The 13351-nt window shown below is 55.4% G+C and overlaps 3 protein-coding genes and 2 non-coding genes across 5 annotated transcripts in view; 1 reads left to right on the forward strand and 4 right to left on the reverse strand.

Annotated features, from left to right (window-relative positions):
• Positions 1 to 472, forward strand: part of BO66DRAFT_377443 (TauD/TfdA family dioxygenase) — a gene marked incomplete at both ends in the record, with an annotated part of 1280 nt that extends 808 nt beyond the window's left edge. Inside the window, one exon of the mRNA XM_025645754.1 lies at positions 40 to 472. Coding sequence (XP_025502327.1) covers positions 40 to 472 — 433 coding nt within the window. The remainder of the gene's footprint in view (positions 1 to 39) is intronic.
• A 286-nt stretch (positions 473 to 758) lies between these two features.
• On the reverse strand, positions 759 to 830 carry BO66DRAFT_t218. The gene has a single exon. It is a non-coding gene; the product is annotated as a tRNA-Gln (tRNA).
• A 19-nt stretch (positions 831 to 849) lies between these two features.
• Positions 850 to 921, reverse strand: BO66DRAFT_t217. Its single transcript has one exon. It is a non-coding gene; the product is annotated as a tRNA-Gln (tRNA).
• A 960-nt stretch (positions 922 to 1881) lies between these two features.
• On the reverse strand, positions 1882 to 3531 carry BO66DRAFT_305205 (DUF3176 domain-containing protein; the record flags this gene model as incomplete). Its single annotated transcript, XM_025643237.1, has 3 exons — positions 1882 to 2984; positions 3046 to 3224; positions 3281 to 3531. Coding segments are annotated over 3 exons (1533 nt in total), but the record flags the coding sequence as incomplete, so codon positions are not given.
• Positions 3532 to 4722: 1191 nt separating this feature from the next.
• On the reverse strand, positions 4723 to 11715 carry BO66DRAFT_352974 (acetyl-CoA synthetase-like protein; the record flags this gene model as incomplete). Its single annotated transcript, XM_025644794.1, has 2 exons — positions 4723 to 9194; positions 11660 to 11715. 2 exons carry the CDS (start codon positions 11713 to 11715, stop codon positions 4757 to 4759), a joined length of 4494 nt encoding a protein of 1497 aa, XP_025502329.1. The 3' UTR covers positions 4723 to 4756.
• Between the last annotated feature and the right edge of the window lie 1636 nt (positions 11716 to 13351).

Raw genomic sequence — 13351 nt, forward strand, 5'->3', positions numbered from 1 at the left:
CCCCCGGTCCATCGCACTAACCTTGACCCATGCAACCAGCTACATCTGGATGTCCCCCGCCCGCGCCCTCCCCACGGGCCTAGGCCTGTACTCGGAAGACCGCGAGCTCGCCCCCGCCGACCTGCCGCCCATCGACCCGGCCAAGATCCAGATCCTCCCCATGCTGTGGAAGAACCCGGTCACCGGCCGCCCGGCCCTGCAGATCCACCCCTCCGCCGTGCGCAAGATCCACCGGAAGGACGGCTCCGTCATCGACGATCTCCGCCAGGTCCGCGACATCGTGTACAGGCTGCAGCGCCCGGCCATCAGTCCGCAGTACGTGTATCCGCACGACTGGGAGGAGGGGGATCTGGTGCTGTTCCACAACCGCGGCGTGCTGCATTCGGTGGTCGGCGCGTTCGGGGACGGGGAGGTGCGGCTGTTCCGGCAGTGTAATTTGGCGGCGGGGGAGGCGCCGGTTGGGATGGAGTAGGGTTTACATTGAAGATAGAGATAGATATAGATAGATGTACGGTTCTGGGTATTAATGATTGATGACTTTCTTTTATATGCGGTTGCTAGAAGGAGAGGTCGGTGTGCTGCTGTGGCGAGATACGGAGTAGATGTATGGGGATGGCATCTCACAGGAGCAGAGGCTCTGAAGTGATTCTTTTGTTTTGTTCCGCGACAGGGAGTATCTGATGTGTACTGTGGCGATGACATATAATGAGCGGGCGGAAACCCGCGTTCCGCATAACGCAATAAAAACCATTGCAAAAAGGTCGTGCCCGGGATCGAACCGGGATTACAGGAATCAGAATCCTGGGTGCTAACCATTACACTACACAACCGTGGAAATGAGTCAAGACGAGGTCGTGCCCGGGATCGAACCGGGATTACAGGAATCAGAATCCTGGGTGCTAACCATTACACTACACAACCTGTTGTTGTTGGAGTGGTAATTTGCTTATGCATCTGATAGCATGAGCATGGTTTCTATCTTGAATGCTGTAAACCACAGTTTCTCACCCAACATCTATTGTCCTCGATCAATAGAGAAGAGGTTTTGCCCGTTTAGTGTCATTCAGAATAGTATTGAACAGCAGATAGCACGGCAGCCCTAGGAATAGTCTTTCAGCAGTGCTAAAGCCACCAGACCGAGGTTTCATCCCGCCTCTAGCAGGCAACATATTTTATTCGGCTAGGACTCCGCGCTGTATCCACTGCGTGAGATTTGGACATTCACACCATGGCCGGACAACCATCTCATATTGAACCGAGTCGACAAACTACGCTTGGGTACTTCACCAGGAGAGCCTGATGGATGCTTGCCTTTCTTCCCCACCACCGTAAACTCATCGCCCACCCAACGATGTCTTCCCTCCGAGTCATCTTCAGATAAGCATATTGGTAATATTTTCTTACTTGGGTTAGCGATCACTGTTGGAAGTTAGAGCTGACCATCTGGACAGAATGTATTATACCGTATCGATAGCTTGATAGTATAGACGGAAAGCTCTGGAGGGTCCTTAGGCGATTCCAGCATGTAGTATATAGTAGTCGTATGGCCAGAGCCCAGAGGGTCAAAGCTCGTTTGCTCCGACGGGGCCCCAGCAAGCAAAGTACCGAAGACGAAGCTCGTTCTGTTAACGCCTTGTTACACATAGCCTATGATATCTATTGTCTTACTAGCCCCTTCTTATAATGGCCAGACTACGCCTCTCCAGGAAAAGAAAACCCCAATCAATCATGCAACGCTACCTCGTGCGCATTCGTAACCAGCCTCACCCGGAGCTTTTCGGCAGCGTGGTCGAGGGCGCTCGTCGTCCATGCCGTCGGACGATCCAAGTGCCGGGGATGGTCTACATCCGCATCCACATCCGCATCCTCGTTCTCGTGCGCCCCCGTCCCCCGATACAAGAACAGCAGAGGCAACAGATTCGTCCCCCACGTATGCAGATGCAGCCGCCGCGTCTGGACCGCAGTCCCGAGCCACACCGCACAGCTCAGCGCCCACACCACCGCCGGAAGCGCGAGCCACTCCCAGCGCACCGCGACAAACGGGACCATTACCATTGTGTGGCCGGTCGTTTGATTGCCGGTCCGGCTGCTGCTGCTGGTGAACACCGCATCTCGGATGGTCTTGGACATGGCGGCAGCGACGTTAGTCATAGCGCAGCTGAGCTGGTCGGTGCACTGGTTGCGGGCGTTATAGCTCATGATCCCCGGAGAGGTGGCGGTGGTGCTGAAATTGCCGTAGAAGATCGCCTCGATCGTATCCGTGACCGCGTAGGAGGCGGTGGAACCAGCGGCGAAACCGAAGGTCCCTGATGAGGCGTAGACGAATCCGGTGAACAGGGTTGAGACGAAGAACGTGAGAGAGGACCAGGCTTCGTAGCCCATTCCGAAGGTCGTGTTCCCGCTCGACGGGGTCAGTGCGAACTCGAAGATGCTGGAGTCGTTGGGGTAGTAGTAGGGGGACCACTCGGCCAGGACGGTTTCCATGTAAGTGCCGGAGGAGACGGCGGCGCGGACGCTTCGGACGATCGGCTCGAGCGCACACTCCGTGGCGAGGAACCGGGTGCGGTTGTCGATGCTGCCTGCGATCTCCCAGGTGGCTTCGGAGTCGTTGTTGGATCCAGCAGCCAGCACGTATTGAATTACCGGGAAGGTGCTGTTCGTGTACACCAGGGTCTCGGTGCTGGCGGCGGCGGCCATCGCCATGGGCTGCGAGGTAGATCCGCCTTCGCGGTACCAGGCGGTGGGTCCATCGTCCCCGAGGCGCGCCGTGCAGTTCTGGATGTCCGAGGTGGTAGCCGTGCATGTGCGATTGAGATGCGGCGTGACGTCGGAGCAGAGGGCCCGCATAGCCAAGGTGGATATCGGATCCCAGGTGCAGTTCCCCGTTGGGCAGGTATATTGGGGAGTGGCCCAGGGGGCGGTGGGATCAATATTGAAGAGGGCACTGTAGACGTTGGCTTTGAGGATGGGGTCCACGTAATGAACTTGTCAATCGTCTTGGTCAGAATGGAGGTGAAGCATGGGGCTTTTACTCGTGGGAATCACTGCGCTTACAATCTCCCCCAATTATTGGACCAGCAACGTTATATAGGGATGTGGCGCCGAGGAGAGAGACCTGGGAGGGCGATTCGATGGCGCTCGACACATAGTGAAGGAGGTTCTGAATGAACGGATCGAATCCGATCGCGAGTATCGCAGTGAGGCTACCAAGCACGGCAAAGTGACTGATTGCAGGTCAGCAAGAGAGCACTTTCTTTCTTTCCCCAAGAATCAGACTCACCGGCCTTTGAGGAGCCACAGTAGCTCTAAGCTTCCAATCAGCCCCCCACGACTGGCCGAGTCAAAGGGCTTGAGATCGGACAGCCGCTTCTTCTGGCGCGCGAACCATACCCACTTCAACTGCCCCAGGGAGTTGGTGAGGGCGAACATAAGACCCGCGCTGGCGATTGTACTCAGCCACGAGATCACCGAGTTGAGAGACACGCGGGGCCAATCCGGTTGCTGCCGACCATCGAAGTGGCTTAGAATCGCGGCAATCGCGACAATGCTCCCGGCTGAGACGACCAGAGCCACGGCCTCCAGTACCCAGTCGTCTATGCTTGTGAGTTTTACATTTTTGCCGGCGTTGTTCTGGGAAGCAAATGGGGAGGGTGTCGTTCTGCTGATGGAACCTGGAGGCTGGGAGAGAGGGATTTCGTGGTGGAGGGGCGCCATTGGACTGCCCTTTGTGGGAGCAGAGAGAAGATTCAGCTGGACATCATCGGTCTCTTCTCGGGGATCTGAAGCAGGGATATCGGTTGCCATCGAAGCGGGAGTCGGATGCTTGGGCATTTGCAAGAGTCCGCGATGGAGTGCAGCCTCTTTATACAACGGATGGATTAGTGAGAATGATGAGAACGATGAGAAACAGCTCGGCTTCGGGACCCACCTTTCAGCCCCCAAGTATACCCAAGTCATGCACCTACCCAATGCACCAGTTATCTGTCTGAAGACAATGCTCGGTTTGCCATGACGATGTCATGTTCAAGGTCATGCGGTTCATCGTCTACTGCTGATTCATGCTCGAACGCGGATGCTTGTCGTGGTATATCAACAAGCTGACACTGGAAAGCATATCTTGTATTCTGGCATTGGAAAGTCGGGCACAAGAAAAAGAAGAGTGGATCGGTGGGCGGCACGAGAAGCTTAGCTGAGCAGGCTGAACACTCCGGCGTGCTCACTGCTCGGATTGCTTCGGGCTCCATGCAATGCGCCACGCGGGATTCAAATTGAGGGTCTGTGCTATCGCTATTGCCTGTAAGATAAGATCTAAACAAGGAAAGTAGATACTTCCACAAAAGGTTTAGCTAAGTTAGATGAGGCTCAGCCGAAAGTGAGAAGCGTGGAAACTTGGAACCTTGAAAGGGCCCGTGTTGCCAATACCTCAGTACGTGCAGTGATCAATAGAATGCACCGGGAATATGGATGTCATGCTGGATAATCACGGCGGGTTCTGTCTTGCAATGCGTTTATTTTTCTTCTGCTTTGTCATTTTTTATTTTCTCTTCTCTTCTTTCTTTCTTTTTTTTGTGTTCTTCGTTTTGGCTTACCTGGGCGAAAGCTTACTATCCCTGTCGACTAGTAGAAAACACTAGCAGAAGGGTTTATCTGTACGTGCATGAGCCGAACATATGGATGAGATTAGATGAGCAGTTTGAACCACAATTACGAGTATAACTTAAACAGTACAACCAGCCAAGAATCAGCCATCAGCAATCTATAGACCCATCTCTGTAAAAACCACCCCCCTCTGCCGCTCCATCAGATCCACCAACGTGGCCGCTACCAGCCCATCCATGCCACAGTCCTTGGCTCGTCGCACCCACTCTCCCACCTCCACCTCCTCGAACACACACCCGGCCTCTTTCTCTAGCTCCTCCTTTAATTCTCTGGGAGACAGCTTCCGCTCGTTACAATGATGCACATACTTCACCCCTTCACCCCTATCCTTGTCCTCCAAAGCGGAAGCAAGTATCCCCGAAGCAACAGCATCCACCCCCACAAAGTCAAACTGCCAGTTCACCCCCTTCGTCGCCGGGAAGCATCGCATTCTTCGGGCGTACTGCACCATGTTGTGCATGATATCCATGGCTGGCGGTTCAGTCTCCGACGTGCTGTGCGTACCAGGCTGTCGGGCGACGATGCTCGCGGGCCGATGCAACACCACCGGTAAGTGCACCCCACGCAAGTGCAAAGCCTCAGCGGCGTTCTCGATGAGACGTTCGCTGGCCCATTTGCTCGCGATGTACCCCTGTTCTCCCGGAGGCAGATAGTTGCGTACCGAAACAGGGGGGCAGGTTGGATGGCCGGTCAGGTTGACCACACCGCCTGTCGAGACGAAGTGGAATGGGATGCCCCGTTCGATCGACAGCTGGAGTAGGAAGCGAGTGGAGTGGAAGTTGGGTGCCCGCAGAGTGGAATACGACTTCAAGAAGGAGACGGAGGCGCCATTGTGAATGACCAGCCCTATTCTGTTCGAGAGACTGGAGATTGTCTCCTCATCCAAGGACAGAGTGGGATGGAAAAGGTCACCGTGATAGAGCGTAAGCTTTGCAGCATGATCGGGATCACTTGTAAAAGAGCTCCGGGCCACGCTGCTGTTGCGGATGGCCAGGCAATGAACATGTGCGATCCTCGGATGGGCGAGGAGCTGCTGCAGCAGGGTCCGACCGAGGAAACCCGTTGCTCCAGTCAATATCACCTCGACTTCCGAACTAGGGCTGCACCTGGAAGATGTCTGGATAGCACTGAGCAAGGAAGGCGTCAGCTGGGTCTCACTCTCCCAATCAACCTCAGTGGTTTCCTTGGTGGCTTTCTGAGGCTGCAGAAGACGGGCCATCGCCGACAGCCCAGGAGTCGAAAACAGCTCCGTCAATGCCACACTCTTCCCCGTCAACTCCTCAATCACCTTTTGCAACCGCACCAGAAGCAGCGAATTCCCCCCAACGTCGAAGAAATTGGACTCGGCTGACAAGACTGCCTCGCCAGGAAGAACCTCGCGCCACGCCTTGGCCATGACCTCCTCCCCCACTCCCAGCGGAGCAGGGTGATTGTTCGGTTCGATCGCAATCGGCGTCCCGGACAACTTGCTCAAAGCCTGCCGATCTAGCTTCCCTGACGTGTTGTGAGGCAACCTGCCGACGGCCACGAATGACGAAGGCCGCATGTACCGGGGGAGAGGGAGCGACCGAGCCAGATTCGCGACCAGCGACGAAAGTGAGTCAACTTGCACATCAGGACGCACCACGACGTACGCTGCCAGCACCGCATCCGCATTGTCGCCCTTGACGCAGACCCCTGCCGACAAGACCCTCCCCTCAGACGTGGCCACAATAGCCGTCTCAATCTCATCCAGCTCCACTCGCTGTCCCCTGATCTTCACCTGCGCGGACCCCTCCATTCGCCCCAGAAACACCAGTGACCCATCAGACAGCAAATAGCCTCGATCGCCCGTCCGATACAGCCGGTCCCAGCCACGCCGCACGTCATCCTCACTAGCATAGGTGTTCTTGACGAATTTGCTAGCCGTGAGGCGGGCATTGTTCAGGTACCCTTGTGCCACGCCCCCTCCACCAATACAGATCTCCCCGGGCACACCTGCAGGTACCGGTCGGCGCTGTTCATCAAGAATGAAAACGGAGTAGTTCGTCAACGGACGACCACACGGGATCAACTCCGTGCTACTATTCAACCCATCCGCCCCGATAATCATCTGCATGCTCGACGACACAGTGATCTCGGTCGGACCGTATCGGTTCCACACTCTGAGTGTGGGTAGCTCTAATCCCAGGAAAAGAGGAATCAAACTAGACAGAAACTTCTCTCCGCCACAGAACGCGTTGCGGTAGGTGACGCATTGCTTCAGATGCTCTGCACCATACACCACGAGATTGTGGTACTCGGACGAGGTCATTTGCGTGTAGGTAATCTGCTCCCGGGCCATCAAACTGGCTAGCTGCACCGGATCGCGTCTCACCTCCGGGGGAGCCATCACTAACGTCCCCTGCCCAGCTAGCGCAGCATAGACGCAGTCGATCGAGGCATCGAACGCAACGCCACTCTGGTGAAGCACGGTCTCCTTCCCCAGATCTGCAGTTCGTCGCATCGACAATATCTGACATGTCAAGTTGCCATGGCTGACAATGACTCCCTTGGGCTTTCCGGTGGATCCGCTGGTATACAATATATACGCGGTGTCGTTGACACTGGCTTTGATCGGAAAGGCCTTGTCCATACCGGACTGCGGTGTGGGAACAGCTATAGCGCCACCTGCCAAGGCCACCGCGAGATCCTTGGTATCCGCGTGGTAGAGGATGGCTCGCGGCTTGCAGTCTTCCACAATGGTTCGCAAACGCTCTTCCGGATGCTCGATGTCGACCGGCACGTAGGTGCAGCCAGCATAATGAATGCCCACAATCGAGACAATGGTGTCCAGGCTCGGCTTGCAGGCGACAACAACCGCGGTCGACCCCTCAAGCTCCTGTAGCCGTCTTGCCAGCTCCTGAGCGCGACCCTGCAGTTCTCCATAGGACAGGAACTGACCATCTGCTTGCTTGACAGCCACATCCCCAGGGTGAGCCTTGCAGTGCCGATCGAACAAATGCACCACTGTCAGCAAGTGCTCGTCTGTAAAGACCCGCTCACCACGGCTAAGCTCGAGTGCATGTGTAATACTCTTCTCATCGAATATCGCGAGATTAGCAACCGGCATACTGGGCCGCAGCGTAACCTCCTCCAGAATCGTCACGAGAGAGGACAAGATAAACTCCAGACCCTCCTTTCCATACAGATACTCTTGCCCCCTAACAGCCACCTGACAATTCCCATCCACGAATTCCTCCACTTCTATCACCAGATCTAGCCCTGTTCTGGCATCATCCATACGCAAGCTCTGCGCCCTGCAGGGTCCCAGTGTCGCCTCCTCTGTCGACCCCATCTTATAGTTCAGCAGGATCTGAAACAACGGATTTTCCGAGGGTGACCGCTGCACGGCCAGTTCATCCAAGAGCACCTGATACGGCACGGCGGCATGCGTCAACGCCGTGCGGACCTGCCTCGTGGTGGTGGACAACAGATCACGGAACGACTGACCAGGGCGGGCGGCCCGGAATTGCAGCGGCAGCATGTTGACAAACATCCCTACGACCTGCAGAGCTTCCTTGTCCGCCCGTCCGGCGTCGGAGATACCGAGGCAGATGTCACGTTGTGCGTGGCCCAGGAGGCGGAAGACCAGCTCCCGGAGAGCAGTGAGGTATAGAAAGAATGAGGTCGTTCCTCCGACCTTGTGTGCGGTCTCCTTAATCTTTGACGCGAGGGAGATCCCGATGGTTCTCTCCACACTGTGCACGCGGTAGCTGTTCAGTGGTTTGCGGGCTGAGACGCGGGAGAAGGCGAAGAGAGGGATCGGTGGGGGTAGATTGGCGAGCTTGCTCTTCCAAAAGTCCAAACTCTCGCGGTAGGTGTCATTTGCCAGAGACTGGCGTTGTAAAAGTGTGTAGTCCCGGTATCGTGGAGCGGGCGGTAAGATTTGTCTGGTGGAGTAAATCAACTGTAAGTCTTTGATGAAGATCTGCGCACTGAAGCCATCGAGTGCGATATGATGAAAGCCAAGGACCAGGAAGTGCGTGGTTGGAGTGAGGGTCAGGATAGCCACTTTCATTGTTCTGCCACGAGGGAGATCATACACATGATCTCTGACTGATGCGTAGACTTTGTCGACGATCTGGGTACTTTCGATGGTATGGATGCTGATATCGATCTGTGTTTCAGGCAGAATGCCCTGGAATAATTGGGGCTCTCCGTCTCTCGAGTCGAGGAAGAAAGCCGTCCGTAGGGATTCGTGTCGATTGGACATGGCTCGGAAGGCAGTTGCAAGCTCGACGGGCTGCAGTGGCCCTTGCACGACGTAGGCCATGGTGACATTGAAGGTTGTGGGATCGGTCAGGTACTCGTGCAGAAACCAGATTCTCTCCTGGGCGAACGAAGCTCGCTCTACGGCTTCGAACTGTGGTTGTAGATCTGGTATGCCATCTTCTGATGGTACAGCCTCTAGATTGGGCGACAGGCTCCCTGGTGTCGAAGCATATGTAGAGTGGTATGCACTGGATGACTGACCGTCATCCTCCAGAGCGGTGCTGCAGATGCCCTCGTGCAGGCTTTTTGTGAGCTGCTGTAATGCTTGGGCTGATACAAGGTTGGCAGAGCTTTGTAGCTGCTTGTGACCAACATCCGTGATGCGGACGTGGGGTGTGAGGTTGGTGGGCTGGTCTCGACTCCCCAGCATCTGCCAGAGTTCACGGGTGGATGAAGCGCCCTCTGTCACGACCACAGACTCAGGAACAGTCATATCGTTGTTGGCAGTCATGGCCATGACGGGATCTCTAGAAAGAAGGCTAGAGTACCGAGCGTGTTGAATGTTGCACGGTATCTGTATTGTGTAGGAGCCGAATGTCGGACAGGAGGTATTGGATTGTACTTTGTATACTGACTGCTGGTTAAGCAGGTTGCCACCGACCCGTGTAGAGACAGGTCAGGGGCGCTGACACAGCCCTTCTGTGAACAGGAGCAGGCCTCGCCGAGTCACTGCCACTCGGTCAGTTACTCAAAAGGATCTCGGCGGCTTGTTGTCGCCACTGTCCGCAAAACGAATATGTAAAACACCATCCACAAGCAGACGCTGAGGATCGCTCACTAAGGCCTTGGGGATGAAATGGTTCTGGAGACGAGGATAGTAATTGGTAAGTGGCGTTTCGCAGCAACGGTTTCACCCAGGGAGCACCAATAGAAGTTCTGGTGTGAGATGGGCGATGGAGCGCAAAGTCGCCGAATGTCACCGATCGGGTCACCCAGGCAATTTGAAGGGTCATCAGGCTATGGAAGGATTTGATCCACTCGATCGGAACGTGGTTGCATGGTAGTAAGGACCAGGCTAGATCGGTTTTCGATGAGCTCAGGCTGCAACCTGTTGGCCGAATCCTGACGCGCTGTATCTGACCAGTCAAGAATATCGCCATGCAACGCCACCAACATTCCGTAGATCGTCTATCAAATGGCAAAACAATCAGCATTCGAGATCTAGTTCTAAAAATTTGAGTTGACATATCCAGGGAATCACCCCCGATGGAATACGTAGGTGGTGGCCTGGAAGGGCGGCGACGGGGAATCCGTCTGCTCAGCCGGAATGATATTGCCGAGCTGTATTAAGTCCCACGTGGCTTGCATGTAACGGTAGAAAGTGTCAGTCTCTTGTGTGGAATAGCCATTTGAGCCACGAAATAAGCAGCGTGGGCTACGCGGAGATCTGATGATTGCCTTCACATTAGGTGGGAGAGATGCGAGAGTCAAATTCAAGAAGATTGTTTAGTTACTCTCTCGAGGTGTTGATACGGTAGATACGGTGGTCTGTAGCTACCAACTATGCAGCCCGATACGGTGGGCGGCGCCCCGTGTCCGTCCGGGAGTCCCAGCATGCCATGCATGATGCATGCTACACAACAATATTCAGATTGAGTTTCAAATCCATGATTTTTTTTCAAACAACAGAAGCCTCTCGTTAAGCAATAGTACTTACTACCCTTGTGTTTTCTATATAGCACTCGCCTGATAGATGTACCGTACAGATGCCATAGACATTTACCATCGCCCTTCTCCCCGGGAGGCATTCCAGAGACATCCAGGTCTCGTCTCTACGGTCGCTCAACTGCACGGCACCAAATCAACTACCAAGCCAACACTGGCAACCCTCTACGGTAGCATTTCAACCACTTGCTAACATGCTATTACGCTTACTTCGTCGCCGAGGGCATCGTGGCCTGATCGATTGGCCAATACAAAGTCACCGAACGCGACCACCGGCGAGGATCCGCCAGAGATACATAGTCAGCCATAAAGACTCGGTCGAACACGAACGTGAGACTGAGTTGCAGTACTGGCACTGTAGCTGGTATTGCTCTAGGATATTCTTCACCGAACTCAGTTGCAGACACACTCAATGTCTTCACTCTTGGTGGATCTTCCCGCCGTCATCGGCGTGGAAAATCCCAAGGATGTATTACTTCCGCTCCTTGTGGGAGCGGTCGTGATCGGGTTGACGATTCTAGTCCGCGAAAGAATGAGGGTCAGGGGATTGGTGAGTCTGCCTTTGTTACTGTCGCCTTCTCGGACACAGCGAGAATACGTACTGACTGATCAGCCTGGTCCACCCCATCATCTCCTCTTCGGCACTCTTCCCGCATTCATGCATGTGCAGAGCAAGGCCCCCAAGGATCTCCACCCCCAGGCCCAGATGACGATGCTGCAACGGCTATACAAACTGGGTGACATGTTCACCGTCGATACCTGGCCTCTGATGGACCAAATGTACCTGGTGGCCAACCCTAAACTTGCCCACCAGGTCTCGCAGGACAGCAGCCCGTTCCCCAAACACCCGATGATCACGCGCTTCCTCAAGCCGCTCACGGGCTACAACAGCGTGCTGGCCGCCAACGACGCCAAATGGAAGGAGTTGCGCAGTCTGTTTGCCCCGGGCTTCTCCAACGCCCACCTGATGACCATGGTGCCGCTGATGGTCGAAAAGACCGAGGTCTTCTGCGACCTGCTGAGCGAATACGCCGCCAAGCACGAGCTCTTCTCCATGGAGCCGATGGCCGCCCGACTGACCATCGATATCATCGGCATCGTCGTTCTGGGGGTCGACTTCCAGTCACTGACCCGTCGCGACGAGCTGGTCGAGGCCTTCCGCCACCTCCTGGACCTCCTCCCCAACGGCCAGACCCTCGACATCAACCCGGTGACCCACTACCTGCGCCGCAAGTACGCGAACACGATGGACAACTACATCCGACGCGTGCTGCGCGACCGAGCCGCCAACGGGGCGAACAAGAAGTTCCGCACGTTGATGGACATCGCCATCGAGCGGTACGAGCAGCTGCCGAACGGGTCGTTGTTCGACTGTGGCTTTGAGCAGCTTGCCGTGGATAAGTGGGTACAGGTGCCCCCTCTGAACGAGCGACTGACTGACTCCGTGTAGTCTCAAAACCTTTGTCTTTGCCGGTCACGACACGAGCAGTACCACACTCAGCGTACGTCCGCGCGGTCCAAAAATGATCGGATGATGCTAATCCACCCCAGAACATCTACCACCTTCTGAGCAAGCACCCCGAGGCCCTCGCCAAGGTCATCGAAGAGCACGACCAAGTCCTGGGCAAAGACACGGCAGCGATCGGCCAGCTCATCCGCGACCAGCCCTCCATCATCAACAAACTCCCGTACACGACCGCCGTAATCCGCGAGACCCTCCGCCTGTACCCCGCGTCCGGCAGTCTCCGCATGGCACCGAAAGAGTCAGTCCCCAGCCCGCGCCCCCTTTCCCACCTGATGTCTCCCTAAAGATATTCGGCGATGCTTACTGAAAGGACAGCACAACGTTCCACCCGGACAAAGCGCCCGCCGTGACCGTGCCCAAGGGCAGCCTGATCTGGGTGGGGATCCACACGATCCATCACGACGCCGAGTTCTTCCCCTGCCCGGACGAGTTCCACCCGGAGCGGTTCATGACGGCCAAGACGATCACGCTGGCCGACGGGCGCACCGAGGCCGTGACCGCGGGGTGGAACGGCCACGCGCCGCCCGCGGATGCCTACCGGCCGTTCGAGAAGGGGCCGCGCATGTGCATCGGCAGCGAGATGGCCATGATCGAGATCCGGGTCGTGCTGGCCATGACGCTGCGGCGCTTCCGGTTCGAGTCCGCCTACGCCGAGTACCGGCGGCGGCACCCGGACGAGGTCGACGCCGCCGGCGGGCGCACCGAGGCCTTCGGCGACGAGGCGTACCAGGTTTTCTCGTCGACGGCCAAGCCCAAGTCGGGGGTGCCGATGTACGTGTATGCGAAGTAGGATGTTCTACTGGAGGGGAGTTATGTTGTTTACTTTATGAATTTGAATTACGTTATGGTTGTACAGCTGAACTTGTTCGGTGTGGTAGTTTAAATTGGAGGGCCTTAACTTTTTAGTCCCCCTGTTTGCATACAAAGTATATTCTCGTTCCACTCTTCGAGGTTGCAGATTTTGTTTTCCCTTTTTATTTCAGTTTTTTTCCTTTTTATTTTTTTTTTCTTCTTTCACCCTCTTTCTTTCTTCTTTAAGTACCTAATGAAGAACCGTCATATGGCATCTGGGATGAGCATATGCATAGACAGACAAAGGTAACAGGGCTAGCCTTACCCAAGCATCACTACAAACCTACAAGCTGTACATACTCATTCCACAAAATGCCTTTAAAACAGCAAGATTGATTACAAATCAAGAGACTCTCC

This window comes from Aspergillus aculeatinus, assembly GCF_003184765.1.
Source record: "Aspergillus aculeatinus CBS 121060 unplaced genomic scaffold BO66scaffold_34, whole genome shotgun sequence".
Taxonomy (NCBI): Eukaryota; Fungi; Ascomycota; class Eurotiomycetes; order Eurotiales; family Aspergillaceae; genus Aspergillus; species Aspergillus aculeatinus.